The sequence below is a fragment of the Zingiber officinale genome, chromosome 4A, assembly GCF_018446385.1.
Source record: "Zingiber officinale cultivar Zhangliang chromosome 4A, Zo_v1.1, whole genome shotgun sequence".
Classification (NCBI taxonomy): Eukaryota; Viridiplantae; Streptophyta; class Magnoliopsida; order Zingiberales; family Zingiberaceae; genus Zingiber; species Zingiber officinale.
Genome location: NC_055992.1, coordinates 35,965,916 through 35,983,363, shown reverse-complemented (window position 1 = coordinate 35,983,363; position 17,448 = coordinate 35,965,916). Strand labels below are relative to the sequence as shown.

Genomic DNA, 17,448 nt, shown 5'->3' with positions numbered 1-17,448 from the left:
AGAGTGCTGAGACTTGTATCTAACGTAGTTTTCTTAAAACGGATTCGTCCCTCTCAAACAGTGCTTCGAGATTATGATGGACATTTGTTTCCAAAGATATAATAGAAAGACCACATCGACAACCAAGCATTGGTTGTTTGTAGCGAACTGAGTAAGTACTTGAACGTTATCATGGATAAAACTGCCGAACAAGTGTATGATAGAGAGAAAGAATGGAGGAATAAAGGTGGAGGAGTTTCTTTACTTCTGCACCTTTTTTTGGCTCTTAGTTACAACTTCCTTATATAAGAGCTTAGACTCTCCTCCGACTAAAAATGTTCGAAGGTTACGGATTCTCCATTAATCAACGATTAATGTATCTATTACATTTGAGCAACTAGCAAAAAAATTCAAGTGGCAAAACACAAGTTGATTTACTTGGACAACTTTTGCCTCGACTAGTCCAACATTTGATGCACATAGGTCATGCTCGCACATGAATCACCTTTGGGCTAATGCAATCTGAACCTTGAATTTGCACCCTCATGCGGGTCCATGCGTGAGAGAAAATCTCTTCTCATGTATTTGTTCACAACATCAATACTTGTGAATTAATATAAATCAACCAACATGTCTCGAAACTCTCAATATGAGACTAAAATTTCATTCACAATGAAATATCTTTCCTTTCTACCTCTTTTTCATTCACACATATCCAACAAATCTCCCACATGAATAGAAACATGGTATGTGATATCATTCAATAGTTAAGTCAAGTATATGATAGGTAGATTTTACTATTTGAACATTCTCTTGTGAAGATCTGTTTGATTACTAGCTGACAGTAGACATGATGTTTTTAAACTATTATTCTATATAAGTATTGATATATCTCATCCAGAACTCTCCCTAATACAACTTAATTTTCATAAGTATGTTCATTCTTAGCTATAAACATGTCTAGTGTTGTGAGAAGTTCCAAGAATTGTGCTTTCAATTCTCTTTGAAGTGACCCTATTTCTTTCTCATATAAGTGATCTCTTAGAAGTATTCCACATTACTCCATTGAATCATTAAAAGTTATACGCTTAACCACCATCTTTCATTGGGTAGTTCCCCCAATTAGTTAGTATAGTTCGGTTGTCTTATTAAACCTAGTTCTTGAGATATCGAGTTTATATAGGTTGGGTTTCCTTTGCACCAATATTTTTCATCGGTATCAAGTACATCGCTCACAATGAGCTTGAAACTAACTCTTGGTTTAACTCTTTGGTTAGCAGATCCATTAGGTTATCTTTTGAGTTCACAAAGTTAACAGTGATAACTGTCATTGAGAGTATTTGTCTAATGGTATTATATCTACGACGTATATACCTAGACTTACCATTATACAAATGACTTTATGTCTAACTAATTGTCGATTGACTATCGCAATGTATGCAATTATCGACATAGGTTTCAACATCTATGAACATATTTTAAGAATTGTTATAGTCATTCATTTTCTTCACCATATTTGTCAAGAGATACAAACTCATATTTTATTGTGTATCTGGTTATTATGGTTTACTTAGAAGATTTCCACAATATACATGCACCTCTCAGTGTGAATACATTATATCCACTCATAGACTTTGAGTCTTTCATGTCAAATATTTAATTCGCGTCACTGTATCCTTCAATCATAGAAGAATATTTCGTATAGTGCAATCCATATTCACGAGTATACCTTTGTTGGGATCTAGCGCGCCAAAGACGTGGAAACGTAGCGGAAAAATACTAGATCCTCTAGCCAGTAGATCCATGTGAAGGGAAGAAACATTTTCTATTCATAATCTATACTAAGCTACATGATAGGATTATACCTTTGTTGCATGCCCTTCGTAATCCCGACAGCAACCTTTCTTCGGTGTAGATCTCAGCGCATTCAAGTGTCCGCGCCTCTACAGTATCCACACGAACAAGCCTTGTCTTTGCTTGTCTCACAAATAAAGCAAGATGGAGAAGAAATCACAAGGTTGTGCTAGCAACCACAATGGTGATTTCGGCCAAGAAGAGGAAGGAGGAAGAAGAAGAATGCCAAGGGTCTCAACACTTGTTCATCCTCTCAAAATTATCATCCAAATGATATTTATAACCATCCAATGGTACACCAAGAGTCTCCACCCTTTCATCTTCTAATCTAATGGCTCAAAATCAACCATTCAATCCAATGGTTCAATTTTGACCATTCAACTTCCTTGGTGAACTCAAGTTCACCCAATGAGTCCAACCCATTGATTCTCAAGCAACTCGACTCAATCCAACAATTGGATCCCTTTGAGTCTAACTCAATGAGTCAAATTTGGATTACACTTAATCCATTGATTCATCACATGAACCCATCTCCATATCAACTTGTTCTTTGTGTGTGACCCTATAGACTCTCGTAACGTTGGCAATGTACCCAAATCAACATTTGCGATACATAAACAATGAGTGACATCTAGCAAGACATCATTTGTAACGACTCAAATTTCCTCATTTCGAGTCCTAATAGTGCTTTAAAATATTTAGAAATGCTTTAGAAAAATTCTAGAGTTTTTTTAGAAATTTTTAGAGTATTTTTATGTAATTTTTGGAGTTCGTTTGGTATTTTTACTAAATGAAAGAAGTTTCAACAAAAATAATATCCAAGCTGAGATTCGAATGGGAGACCTCTGGCCGAGCCAACTCTTAAGCGAATCTGGCTGACCAAGTGTTCCAACGAGCATTGCTAATTAAAAGAAGGAACAAATTTATTTAAGCGGTATTTAATAAATAGGAAATAAATAGCAGAAAAAGGGTTCGGCTGAGGAATCGAACACACAACCTCAAGATTTAGCAAAGTGCAGCTGACCAAGTGTTCCAGCGAGCATTGCTGATTAAAAGAAGGAATAAATTTATTTAAGCAGTAGTTAATAAATAGGAAATAAATAGGAGAAAAAGGGTTCGGCTGAGGGATTAAACCTGCGACCTCTGACCCGGTCAAAGATTTGGCTGACGAAGAATCCCAGTGGCGGTTCTGTTTAGAAAAAAAAGAAAAAAATTATTTAAGGAGTTAACAGAAATACTAGGTTATAAAAGGGATAAGTTAGGAGAGGGTTTTATTCCGGTGACCTAAACCATTCTCTCCTTCTCTTCTGCGTGTGACGGCGGAGCTCGGGCAGAAAACAAAAGGGAGTTAGGGCATCGTCTCCGGCGGCCGACCAAGGTCCTAGAAGCCCTTCTTGTTCGGTTGTGAGTCCAAGAAGCAAGGTAAGTGCTACTCACCTGCGGTAAGGGTAGTTTCGAGCTTTGATTTAGTGTTTCTTTTAGTTTTCGGAAGATGCTGTAAAGGATTGTGGTTGCTTGGGAATTTAGAGTAGATCCAAGATTTGTTTTTCCCTTGTAATTAGAAATTCGGATTTTTAATTAAGCTTATAGTGCAGATTTTTATGTAGGCTTATAGTGCAGATTTTAATTAAGCTTATAATGCAGATTTTTATGTAAGCTTATAGTGCAGATTTTAATTAAGCTTATAGTGTAGATTTGAATTAAGCTTATAGTGCAGACTTTTAATTAAGCTTATAGTGCAGATTTTTATGTAAGCTTATAGTCCAGATTTTAATTAAGCTTATAATGCAGATTTTTATGTAAGCTTATAGTGCAGATTTTAATTAAGCTTATAGTGCAGATTTGAATTAAGCTTATAGTGCAGACTTTTAATTAAGCTTATAGTGCAGATTTTTATGTAAGCTTATAGTCCAGATTTTAATTAAGCTTATAGTGCAGATTTCTTTAAAGTTTATAGTGCAGATTTTTTGTAGAACTTGTAGTGCAGATTTTTGGTGGAATTTATAGTGCAGATTTTTGGTGGAACTTGTAGTGTAGATTTTTGGTGGAACTTATAGTGCAGTTTTTTAAAAAAAAAAAGATTATAGTGTAGTTTGGTTAAGAATTATAGTGCAGAATTTATGTTTGCATAGTATGCAGAAATAGTGTAGCATAGAATGCAGAATCTTGATTAGTATAGTATGCAGAATTTTGATTAGCATAGTATGCAGATTTTTGTTTATGCATTTCAAAGTTAGAATTTGTTTAAACATTTCAGTTTTTAAAGAAGCATTCTTTTATTAGAGGTATTAACAAGTATAAGAAAGATAAAGAAAAGAAAGAAAAATGTCAAGGCCTTAAGTAGATCCCAAAGTCAAGACTTTAGGGATTTTGGCTCACAAGGTGCTTGTTAAAATGTCGAGGCATTATATATTAGAAGTATTAAAAGATAACAAGTATTTTACTTTTATCAGTGGCACTGTGCTGGACTCTCAGTTGTCCTTGGGTTGGGCTCCCATAGTCGCCCCTAGGTTTAGATAACCTAGTATGCTGGACTCTCAGTTGTCCTTGGGTTGGGCTCTCATAGTCGTCCCTAGGTTTAGATAACCTAGTAAACCCTACTAGATTCGGGACTAGCTACCTCGGGTCTAGTTAGGGATGCACGTATAGCAAGTACAGTTGTCGGGCTCATCAGCAGCATGATTATTATTTTTTATCTATTATGAAAATAATTTTTAAAACTTCACAAATCAATTACGTGAATACAATTCAGATTCAGCATTAGCCTAGTATCAGTTTAGCTCAGTTTATGTATCAGTTCAATTAAACTTATTATTCTGAAGTATAAAAGGATAAGTTTTGAACAAGTGAAATAAGCTTTACATGTTTAGCATTTCAGCATGTCTTGTTCTTTTGCTATTAGATGAGCATGTGTAGTATTTCCTTTAAAGCATTCAGTTTTAGATTTATTTTATTCACATGCATATTCGAGTTTTGTGAGTTAGATAGCCCTTACTAAGCAATTTTGCTTATAGTTGCATTTCCTCTTACTGCAGATAAAGGAAAGGAAAAGTTATAGCAAAGGAAGGCGACAAGGAGATGTGGATGGATGTGTGATGCCTGGACTATAGAAGCCTTGGGATTTATCATAAGAATTTATTAACAAAGAGTTGAGTAGAATGTATTAGATGAGTCATTTAGTCTTCCGCTGCTAGTTAATTGTATGTTTTGAGTTCTCCGAGAGTTTTAGGAATTACTATCAACATGTGAACAAGGATGGTTAAGTAAAGTTAGTAGTCCAGTAGCGCTCCGCCCTCACAGTCTAGTAGTGAGGAGGGTGGGGTGTTACATCATTGCTACCCAAGTGACGAGAAAGTCGAGATCCGACCTAACCCGTCCGTGACTATCATCATGTATGACTTGGTTCCTCTATCCTTGATATCTAGATTGATCAATGAGGCATAAACCGTGTCATCCTCTTATCAATATTTGTGTTTCTTGATCTCCAAGTAGACACACTTATCAAATAAGCTCAATATCTCATATTGACTCATTTATGCATGGTCATGCTTTTTTGTGTCCTACTAATTAAGGGGCCCATAGATATCGCTTCCGTCATGTGGAAGGGATAGATCCCATCTACATCACTCACATCCCTCCGCATAATTCATTGCATACCTAGTGATTGACTTTATAGTCCATCCTATTACGGGTGACGTTTGACGATATCAAAGTATACAACTCCTTATGTAGGGAACCATAGTGACTTGAGGTCTAAGGACTATTCATACCAATAGTCACATGAGAATGTTTATGACACTCATACGACGATCCATGAACATTCTCATGGCGGGTCATTCAGTATATATTCTCTAATATATACTCATGTGCCAACCTGATATCTCATATCCATGACTTGTGAGATTAAGTCATCCGTTGACCTATATGCTAGTCTCAACGCATTAATATTGTCCTTATATATTAATGCTCGACTAGGAATAGTTAAGAGTAGTGTTCTTTACAATATCTCACTATCAATTCAACCAATTGATATACTATAGATAAGAACCTACTACCCAAGGACATTATTATATTTATTCAATCGACATTGAACTACAATAAATATAATAACCAACTTTGCCTTTTATTAATAATGATATATGATACAAAATGAGTCCTTTACAATCTTCTCATAATTGATACTATGGCTAATACTAATAACCTTAAATACTTTAATACCCTTGTTATTCCTTTTTAGTGCTCAACACTGAGATTACTCGTGTACCTGCTAAGTTTACTTATTGTGTAAGCTAAGTCTAATCTGTTAGTAGTCCAAGGTAGTTTTGATGTGATCAACCAAATCAGGTTAGGTCCTGTTGGTACTTAACCTTTGTGTCTAAGTGTGCAGGAACTTAGGAGCATAGGAAGTCGAGCGAAAGACGCGGCTAGCAAGAAGGACAACACTAGAGAGAGACGACGAGCTTAGTGCGTTCGAGGGACGAGGCGCTGCGGAAGAATACACTGGCAGACGAGAAGGAGGCGCGCGACATTTCTGAGGGATGAAAAGTCGGAGCGGAAGACTACTTGAAGGTCGAAAAATAGGTTCGGGTGAGCCCTATTCCGGATAGCCGAAATCATCCAAGCAAGTGGAATCAGAGCAGAAGATTCGGACTAATGCGAGCGGAATTGGAGTAAAAAACTGAGATCAAAAGTCAACAGGAAGTTAACTTTCTCTGTCCAGGCGCCCGGAACCCTTCAGGGCGCCCGGACCAAGAACTTCATCTAAACATGATGTGGCGTGTTTCGTTACAACGGGAATAAAAGTTTATCCCCCTCCAAGTGCCTGGAACCCTTCCAGGCACCCGACCAGGGCTATAAATATAGTCTTGGTCCCAGTAGCTCAAAACAACACTTATAATTAATTCTAATTAATTTTAACTTTGTAGTTGTGAGATTTGACCACTATAAGAGGCTTCTCTGTCCAGAGGATATTTTAGTGAGTCTTCAACTTTCTTGGATTAGCAATCCCCTGATTGCAAACCAAGTAACTCTTATTGTGCCTCATCTTTCTTTAATTATCTTTTTAATCCTTTTATGCAAGTGTTAGTTTAATCAAGCTTGTAAAGTTCAAGAAAGGTTCTGTTTTTTTATTATGTAGGCTATTCACCCTCTCTAGCTGGCCGCCAAGGGACCTTTATGATCATGTACAACCCAAGAGATATATTAGATTTGTAATTACTCTAGAGTACTTTATCTGAGAGATACTCTCTCTTTGATTTTTTAATAGATGTTGACTCATATCTATCGAAGTCTATACCAATGAGTATCAACTTTAGTGAATTTGTCAAGAATTTTATCTACATAATGAGACTGATTTAGAATAAATCCTTTTGATGTTCTGACAATTTTGATTTTTAGAATCACATCAACTAAGTTCATATCTTTTATGTCAAAATTTGAGTTCAACATATCTTTAGTAGATTTTACTATCTTATCATTACTCCTAATGATAAATATGTCATCTACATAAAGACATAAGATGACATAGTCATTCTCCGTAGATTTCATGTAGACACATTTATCATATTCATTGATTTTAAATTCACATTCCTTCATGGTAATGTAAAATTTCTCAAACTCCTCCCACCCTCTAATCACTTGGCGGTCGACTATTAGTTGATTCCGTGATTTACCTCCCTTCACATAACCTGGAGACAGATTGTGAGGGGCGCCTGAGATAAGCGTAATCACCTTTTACTACAATTGTCAAATTTTTCATGTCACTGCTTTATCTCTTGTTTCAAGCCGTATAATAACTTCACCTATCTATAAATCTTATTTTTCTATCTTGTCATAGAAATCCCTTTAGGTTGTTTCATATAAATTTTCTCTTCTAAATTTTTATTTAGAAAGACCGTCTTTATATCCATCTGATGTATTTTCAGATTTCATAGAGAGATGATAGCTAACAAAACTCTAATAAAAATTATTCTTGACATCAAAGAATATGTATCAAAGTAATCAATGCATTCTTGTTATCGGTAGTCTTTAATTACCAATCTAATCTTGTACTTATCAATGATGTCAACCGATTTTATTTTCTTTTTGAAGATTCACTTGTAACTGAGTAGTTTACTTTTCAGAGGAAGATCCATAAGTTTCTAAGTGTGATTTTGTAAGATAGAATCTATCTCAGATGTAATTGCCTCTTTCCATGGAGGTCCATCAGAAGAGCTTATTACTTCTGAATAACTTTTGGACATACTTTCCAATATAAAAGTGATAAAATTCTTTCCGTAGAATTTTTCCACTTGAGCTCTTTTACTTTACTTGAGCTCAATTTTAACTGGTTTATCATCTTCTTCTTCTTGTGTTTCATATATCTATTTTGAAGAACTTGTTTCCTCTCGGGTCTTATATGGAAATATATGTTCAAAGAACGAGGCATTCTTGATTCTATTATTGAGTTCTTATGTATATCTGATATTTGTGACTCATACGTAAAAAATCAATACGCATTGTTATTATATACATAACCAATAAATATGCAATTAATAATTTTTTATCCTATCATAATCCTTTTCGGATAAGATACAAAAACTTTGATAAAGAATCAATAAATATGTGAATATGGGGTGTCTTGCAATCAACAATCTCCCAAACTCAAGCTTTGTCTACCTTAACTAGAGATTGATTGCACAACAGAAAGTAAGTCTTGATTGGATACTTGACAATTAGAGAAGTTCAACGGGTATTGGTAATGGAGAAGTCCGAGAAGACCATAGTAAAGAAGTCCGAGTAAGTTAAGAGTGACTAGGTGTTTGATAGTCGAGAAGTCCAAGTAGGTCAAAGATAATTGAATACTTAGTAGTTGAATGTTTTAGTACGCCAAGGTTGATTGAATACCAATTTGACACGAAAGACTTCTTGGCAGAGGAGGACCCAGAGGCAAGACCTTTTGGTAGATGAGAAAAACCCTAGGTGAGACTTTTTAGTAGATAAGGAAGATCAAAGATGAGGCCCCTTGGTAGATAAAACTCTTTAGTTAGTTGTGGGATTCCAAGTGACATGTATTTTAAGGTTTGTGTAGATTTTGACTTATGTGATAACTCAATCATACTTTGTTTGTTGTTGATGTTCCAATCGACTGATGTGAGTACAATTGGTTAGGCAGTTGACTGAATCCCTTATAAAAATCAAAATGTGATCAACAAAGAAAGACAACTGTTAGATGTCTTACATGATGAAGAAGATTAGTGGTTTTAAAAAAGATTGGGTTGACTGTAATATCCATTACAAGATAAAACAGTTGATTAGAATCAAATGAAGTTGTAAAAATATTCATTGTTAGGTACATGTATACGCGATCACAAAAATGGTCGATTGGATTAGTAAAAAATAATAGTTTACAGAATACGGCAATGGGAGCTTGTAAAGGCTAGTAGAAAGGCTTGAAAAGACTAGAGAAAACATTTTGCACATTTAAGATTGCTTCTTTTATTTTGTTTGTCTTATTGTTGAATAAGACTATTGATTTAATAGAGAAAGCTAGTACCATCAGATGGCTTACTTGATTAAGTAAACCCATCGACTAAAGAAAGCTTGAGTCGACTAAAATATATGTTGCTAATTACATAATTGACCAAATTAGGTGGAGTTGATAGAAGGATTCATTGCCAGCAAAAGCTTATGTGATCATCAAAATATTCAATTGGAAAAAGAAATAGTTGATTGGACTTGAGTAGTTTGAAGACAACTAATTCAAAGCTACAAATAAAGGGCAAAGGCGAAAAAGACTTGAGAAAAGAGAGAGTGCTCCTCATTCAAGATTGCTTCTTTTTATTTTGATTTAGTCTTATTCTTGTTTACTTACGAGCTTGACTAATTGTATTGTTTCATTGTAAGAAATTTCTTTGCCTTTGAAAAGGAGAAAGATATAGAATTCTAAGGGTAACTATCTTTGCAAGTCATAAACTATGAATAAAAACTTCTAAATCGTATAAAATTGTAATGTTAGTCATGCTTATTTTTATTGTTGCACGTTATGTTCCCACGGTGTAACTAACAACTAACTAAGAGCATCCACAATGTACTAACGTCATAACATCTATCATCTCATCAAAAAACATGGGATCTATTGCCACATACTCGTTATAACAATATCCTTCTTTCACCCACAACCCTTTTAATATTAATACTCATTATTCATGGGTTCCACCATCCACTCACTCATTTTAACATTATACCATATTAAATAAATATGTTTTATATATGTTTTAAAATATTTAAATTATTATTACTATTTTAAATAATAATCTTACGTTTGTTCAAAAAATAAACGTTTAATAATCTTATTTTATTATTAATTATAATAAAATATTTTAAATTATTATTATTATTTTTCAAAAATAATATTAATTTTTAAAATATATTTATTAAATAAAATAGATTTTTGTGAGAAAACGAAATTACAATGTTAGGAAAATGAAATTATAAAGTTGGGAAAACGAAATTACAATTGAACACCTAAAATTATAAAGTTGGGAAAACGAAATTACACCTAAAATTACAAAGTTGGGAAAATAAAATTTATTTTAAATATTAATTCACGGATTGTTATTGTATTGCCCCCAGGTATGCTCAACTAAGCCGGCTCGAAGTTAGTGATGAACTTGAGTGTCACGTAGCTCAGAATTTGTTCGAAGATAATCCTGAATCCTCGGTTTGAGCCATGGATAGGTTGTACGGGTTTGTCACCTTCTTCGTTGTACCAATTTATCACGTGACCTCCCTCATCCTCAACAATCATATTATGCAAAATAATGCATGCTAACATGATTTGTTTTAACTTTTTCCTATACCAATACCGAGCTGGACCTCTGACAATCGCCCATCGAGATTGGAGCACCCCAAATGCCCGTTCAACATCTTTTCTTGCATACTCCTGTCTTTCCTTAAACAACTTCCTCTTGGGATCCTCCGGGCAAGGAAAAGCCTTAACAAAAGTAGCCCACTCAGGATATACTCCATCTGTTAGATAATAGCTCTTCGTATATGCAGTGTCGTTCGCCGTGAAATTAATCTTCGGCATATTTCCTTGCAAGACGTCGTTGAATATGGGAGATTCATATAACACGTTAATATCGTTACGTGAACCGGCGACCCCAAAAAATGCATGTCATATCCACAAGTCATGAGACGCGACTGCTTCAAGTATGATTGTTGGTGACCCATGTCCCCTTGTAAATTGACCTTTCCAAGCAACTGGACAATTTTTTCATTTCCAATGCATACAATCAAGGCTACCTAACATGCCAGGAAAGCCATGTCTCTCATCATGTATTTGCATAAGACGTTGAACATCATCAGCATTTGGCCTTCTCAAGTACCTATCATCAAATATTTCAACAACGTATTCGCAGTGTCACGCCCCGGAGGAGTCCCTGTCCGAAGAAATTTCGGCAACATCTCCCCTGTACAGCGGACAATCTGAAACTTCCTACATCTCATATACCTCAGCCACATGCGGCTGGAATAATAACAGAAATAAAATATAACACACAGACATTCCACGCAGTTTAATAGATAACAAACTGAAACAGAAATAGGAGGACTCAAAAATAACCCTACTCAACTACACTCGTAAAGCTCAAATCCGATAATAAGATCAACTTACCTCTTCTGCCGTCCAGACAGACATGTAGTAAAACATATCCAAACACCAAAACCATCAACACATACATTCATACCAGATCCATAGTATCAAAATCCATAGTATCAAAACCAGAATAAGTCGGACATAGTCTAAACAATAAAACTAAAAGATCATCCAGCATTTTTCGTGGTATGCAGGGGACTAGCAACTGAAACTTTCTCCTGACAGCATCAACCTGAAAAATATCAACAATGAAGGCGGGGTGAGTCCAACGCTTAGCAGGTACAATTGATATACATAGTAAGGAATTAACATCTAGCACTAATCATGCGTACAATCTCCTGATATAAGAAGGATAAAATGCAACTGAAGTAAACAGGAGAAAACCTTACTAACCAGGACCTGGGTATAAGGACAAACAGTCCGAGAGGTATAGAAATCCATGTCGTATCATAGCATTCAACAATATACGTATATCGTGACACAAACAATAAATCGTGCGTATGATGCGATGTCATCACTTCGCTTGCGCAGAATGGGTGACTGGTCACTACTCGATGAGTGATCGAGAGGGATCTTTGTCGAGTACACACATACTCCTACCCCAAATCATAAATAGGGGAGCTAATGCTCTCATCTCCCAGTATGGCGAGGAGGGATCCCTAACGTACTACGTCTTTGCGCTACCCGGACGATGGAGCATGAAGAATGGCCGTCACGCTATCCGTAAATCGCGACAATGAGCGGTGATAAAACGCAAATGATAATGGAGCAATCCTATCACACGTCATGCGATCATGCGAATGGTGCATAACACGAATGGTGCGTGGTAATATCGAATCAATCTATACATATATGATGTGCACCATAGCGAATAATTCATATCAAGAGTTCACAGATCAGGTAAGGTATCACATGGTGAAACATGGTTATATCACTACCCCTAAGCATGTCTAATCGGTAAGTAATAACATGAGATGCAAACAAACAAACAACCAAACATGTAGCAGGTATTGGGTAGTGACTAACCGAAACATAATCTTTGCTAATTGTTAAATTCATTACTATGCATATCAAATGGCATAAGTCAAAAGTACCCGCCTCCAATAGGATAAGTCCAATCAGTCCAAATCCGACGTCGAGATACTCGTCTCGCGTCAAAGTCCTATATCCAATAGATATACGATTATTTAGCTAAATTCCTATAAATAGCTAAATAAATTCTTTAACCCTAAATTAGGGCAAACCCCTAATTTCAAAAACACATAAACCTAATCAACATACACATGATCGTCTAACCAAATCCTCCAATTCGGAACATGATCTACAACAAGTATTTAAATACACCTAATCCTTACCCTAATTCATACCACCACTGATGACTCACAGCCAAAAAGTATGATGTCGGTCATTGCAACCTGGCTAGGTGAAGTTGTTGATTTCCCAAATCCGCACCCTGGATCAAAATCAACACATTAACCTTTAAGCATAAGACTCAAATCCTGATCCATCACCTGAAACTAAACAACAAATCACTCACCACTCAAGCTGCACAGATTAACAGCCTCAATCCTGTAAATGAGTCAATCCCCTGTTCACAATTAACACTTTAAATCTTAGAACCATAATCAATCCAATGCAGCAAACGAAACAATGGATTTAATTTAGCACAAATCCAATTTATACACTTCTCACCTCAATGCAACACTGTAATCGTTCAATGAAGAAACTAGAGGCTGCTGAATTGAAGAGAAGCTCTCCATCAATTACTCTCACTAGTTTCCAATTACTAGAGTGTAATCTAAATCCTCAATTAATGAACACACTTCGCATCCAAACCTCAACAAACCTAAAACCAAAAATCGAAATGTCTTACCCAATTCCTTGTGCCGGAACTAGGGCTGAGGAGGAGCAACACTAAAAAGGGGCGGGTCGCCGACGCTAGGGCAGAAGAATGGCACCACTGGTCGGCCTTGTGGCCGGCAAAGGTGGATCGGTCAAGAGAGAAACTTGACCGACGGTGGCTCAAAGATCACCGACAACACTGGATCTAACGATCGGACAGAGGCGAGGAAGAGGAGATAGGCTCGGCATCGGCAGTGGAGATCAGAAGGAAGAAAGAACAAAAAGGATCGGGAGAAAAGAAATGCACAGATCCAAAAAGGAAGAGAGAATCGGCTGGGGAAGAAGAAATGAAGAGGAGGGGAAAAGTGGAGATCGGCTCGGGAGAGGAGAGGGGATGAAGAACCGCCTCGAGCGGTTAGGGCTCTGGAGGAGAAGGCGCGGGCGAAGAGAAGGAAACGGCGAGAGAAAGAAAAGAAAACAGAAAGGAAAAGTAAAAAAGAAAATAAAACTTTTCCTCATTAAAACAGGTTAGTCTAAACAGATTTTCCCGGGGCCCCGTTTTTATTCCCGTAAACTCGTCCATACGAGTTTCGAAAAATTTCCGAAAAATCTCCAAAAATTTCAAAAAAATCCCTTCCTAATATTCGTCTATTTTCGGTATTTTACATTCTCCCCCACTAATAAAAATTTGGTCCCCAAATTTCGTTATCTACTATCAGCAAATACTAACAACAGATAAAGAGTACTAAATGTTGAACGGTAAACTAAATCACATATCTCAAGTGAAAAGGTGGGGATATCGAGCTCGGATAATATCCTCGAGCTCCCAAGTAGCCTCCTCGTCTGAATGATGCTGACATCCGACTTTAACCAGCCGGATAGTCTTGTTCCTCAACTGACACTTTTTTCGGTCCAGAATTCGTATCGAAATCTCTTCATAAGTGACGTCAGGCTGAACTAGAATGGATAGTATTAGTGTTTGCACTGTTTTATTAAATTTTTATAGCATCTTTGTTTGAATGAACCTGGTGACATGACTCATGGGTGACATTATCATATATCATGATGCACAAATACTAAGGCATTTAGCTCGACTGGTAGTTGTGCATTGGCATCATTGACACGAATGACAAATTCCTCAATCTGCAGTTTACATATTCATTAATATGATGTTTCATTTACTTCGCATAAGCATTGTTGATTTTGTAGCTTATTATCTGCCGTTGAAGCACCATCTTTCTTAACTGAATGGTTGGCAACAACCATTCTTGCATAGTTTTTATTGCACTGGAGGAAACAAAGGTTCAAACTTCGTGCAATGGCATGACATGGCATTTCATAGCTACAGGCCATGGACCATCCTCATCATCCTTAGTCCAACTTCAGCCATTCATCATTCATGCTTTTCCTTAGCATGAAACTGACCAGTGTCTTTAGACCTCCAGGCTTCGGCTGTAAGGTCAATTTTTTTTGCAGAATTTGGTGGTCTTCGAGAACACACTTCAGTTTCTATGATCTGGAATTCAGACATCAAGCTGTGAACTGTGAGCTAGCGAAAATTGCGTTTCTGGAAGCTGGTTTAGTACTATCCAACATTCATTGCCTTGATTCTATTAATGGAGAAGGATTGGTTGTACACAGGAAGGATTTTGGGTAATCATCCACTCTTTTCTACATGCCCTACTCAGAAAAATATTGAGGATCGGCAAAGAATAGCCCCAACAAGTTTGGCATAGGGCACTTTGGATAAGTGACAAAAGAGAACTTTTTACATCGCCTTAGTGAGTTCATGACAGACTTCTTGACAAGGGGAGAGGTTGTAGCACCCTAGAAAAACAAACCTGGTGTGTGTCACGAAATAAACCTTCTTGGTAGGCAAGATGTAATTCTCAACCTTACCAAGAAGATCAAGTTTGCCTCCGAGCATTAATGGCAAACTAGCCAACAGCTATCCTCCATGTATAAAAGTTGGATAAGCATAGAAGAAAAGGGAAACTAGGGCCCGACATCACAATAAACCAAGATAAAGATGGAGCAATTGGTAGGTGGTTTGAAGGCTCAATTAAATTTCAAAGGCAAATGGAATAGGAAAAGTTTGGCACACCAAATTGGCGCTCCAACTTGAAGCTGAAGTAATCGTAAAAGATTTTGAGTGAGTTGCCACTCATTTCCAGTACTAAAAGATTCACCATAAGTATTATGTTGTCAAAATCTAACGGCAACCTCTGATCTCCTAGGTGACGTCCAATGTAATTTCCTTAACGTGGGTGGTATTATCATTACCTGGAATTGCAAAATTGAAAGACTAGATCCAGAAATTTTCTTAAATTCGGAAATATTTTTATTTGCTTTATTTTATTTATTTTGATAATGCTATGGTTCGGCATGTTTCACATGCGCAGAATCTGGTTCACGTTTACTATCTTCTTTCTGCCTTTGCTTGCTCAAGTACATCATATGTTGGATACATATGGCTAGTGATGCAAGATTAGCTTGAGTACATGCACTTGGTAATTTGTTCTCTTTTTGGTTATATCTAAGAATTGTTGTGGTCAATTCACATTGTCTTAATGCCCTGTAGTAAAGAACTAAGGAAATAGCAATAACTGCAGCAACTATGTGATCTTGTTGTTACAATAGGACATATTATTAGAAATAGTTAGCATGTTGTAACCATGCATGATTAAATAGAACGTAGGTAAAGGAATCGAGGTATGATTAAGTAATATCAGTAGAGTGAAAACTAAGAAATACAGTAGTAGGATGTGTCTTTTACAGTAAAAATCATATAACAGATGAAAAATACTCTGTTAATCCCAACAGCATGTTAGCCCTGGCACGGTTCTCAAATTATATTAATGTGGGCGACAACCTAACCCATTGCTGAAATATGGTCTACTCTATCCTAACAGTTAAACACTAATTAGCGACAGAATAAACCAACAGTTTTCATATCTGTTATATTATGACTCAGATATTACTATAAGTATAAACTATAAGATAACACATCATACCTATTTGTCGTCTAGAAATGTTCCGTCGCTGTCCAGTCCCCATTTTACCTCGAAATTCCGTACAAGAAAATCACCGGAAATTCATACTAAAATCCGAAACAAATACTCAGTTTGACTCGCAAACTTGGGCTAACACAAAATATCCAGAATACTAAAAGCAGGTATCACACCCTGCTCTGATACCAATAAATTGTTATCAGATAAATCTCGAAAATCCTACACACGAAAATCAAACAAGTATCGCCAAACTTTGGCGCTCTGATACCATATAAATTGGTATCAGGTTATCCCAAATATCCAAAATACGAAAACAACGATCGATCTAACTTAAGCTCTGATACCACTAAATTGTCACGCCCCGGAGGAGTCCCTGTCCGAAGAAATTTCGGCAGCATCTCCCCTGTACAGTGGACAATCTGAAACTTCCTACATCTCATATACCTCAGCCACATGCGGCTGGAATAATAACAGAAATAAAATATAACACATAGACATTCCACGCAGTTTAATAGATAACAAACTGAAACAGAAATAGGAGGACTCAAAAACAACCCTACTCAACTACACTCGTAAAGCTCAAATATGATAATAAGATCAACTTACCTCTTCTGTCGTCCAGGCAGACATGTAGTAAAACATATCCAAACACCAAAACCATCAACACATACATTCATACCAGATCCATAGTATCAAAATCCATAGTATCAAAACCAGAATAAGTCGGACATAGTTTAAACAATAAAACTAAAAGATCATCCAGCATTTTTCGTGGTCTGCAGGGGACTAGCAACTGGAACTCTCTCCTGACAGCATCAACCTGAAAAATATCAACAATGAAGGCAGGGTGAGTCCAACGCTCAGCAAGTACAATTGATATACATAGTAAGGAATTAACATCTAGCACTAATCATGCGTACAGTCTCCTGATATAAGAAGGATAAAATGCAACTGAAGTAAACAGGAGAAAACCGTACTAACCAGGACCTGGGTATAAGGACAAACAGTCCGAGAGGTATAGAAATCCTGTATGCATGTCAATCATCACTACAACAAAAATATTAAAAGACAACGGTTAAAAATTGTTGTCGTAGGCTCTTTAAAACCGTTGTAATTGGCAGTGTT

The 17,448-nt window shown here is 36.5% G+C and overlaps 1 protein-coding gene and 1 long non-coding RNA gene across 2 annotated transcripts in view; both read right to left on the bottom strand.

The window, feature by feature from the left end:
* The window catches only part of LOC121972344, a 136,673-nt gene extending 125,770 nt beyond the window's left edge, over positions 1-10,903 (bottom strand). Inside the window, exon 1 of the mRNA XM_042524027.1 lies at positions 10,680-10,903. Coding sequence (XP_042379961.1) covers positions 10,680-10,903 — 224 coding nt within the window. The remainder of the gene's footprint in view (positions 1-10,679) is intronic.
* Positions 10,904-11,523: 620 nt separating this feature from the next.
* On the bottom strand, positions 11,524-13,775 carry LOC121973256. Its single transcript, XR_006109455.1, has 5 exons — positions 13,344-13,775; positions 13,163-13,268; positions 13,008-13,058; positions 12,826-12,923; positions 11,524-11,702 (listed from the first exon to the last, which is right to left on the bottom strand). It is a non-coding gene; the product is annotated as an uncharacterized LOC121973256 (long non-coding RNA).
* Between the last annotated feature and the right edge of the window lie 3,673 nt (positions 13,776-17,448).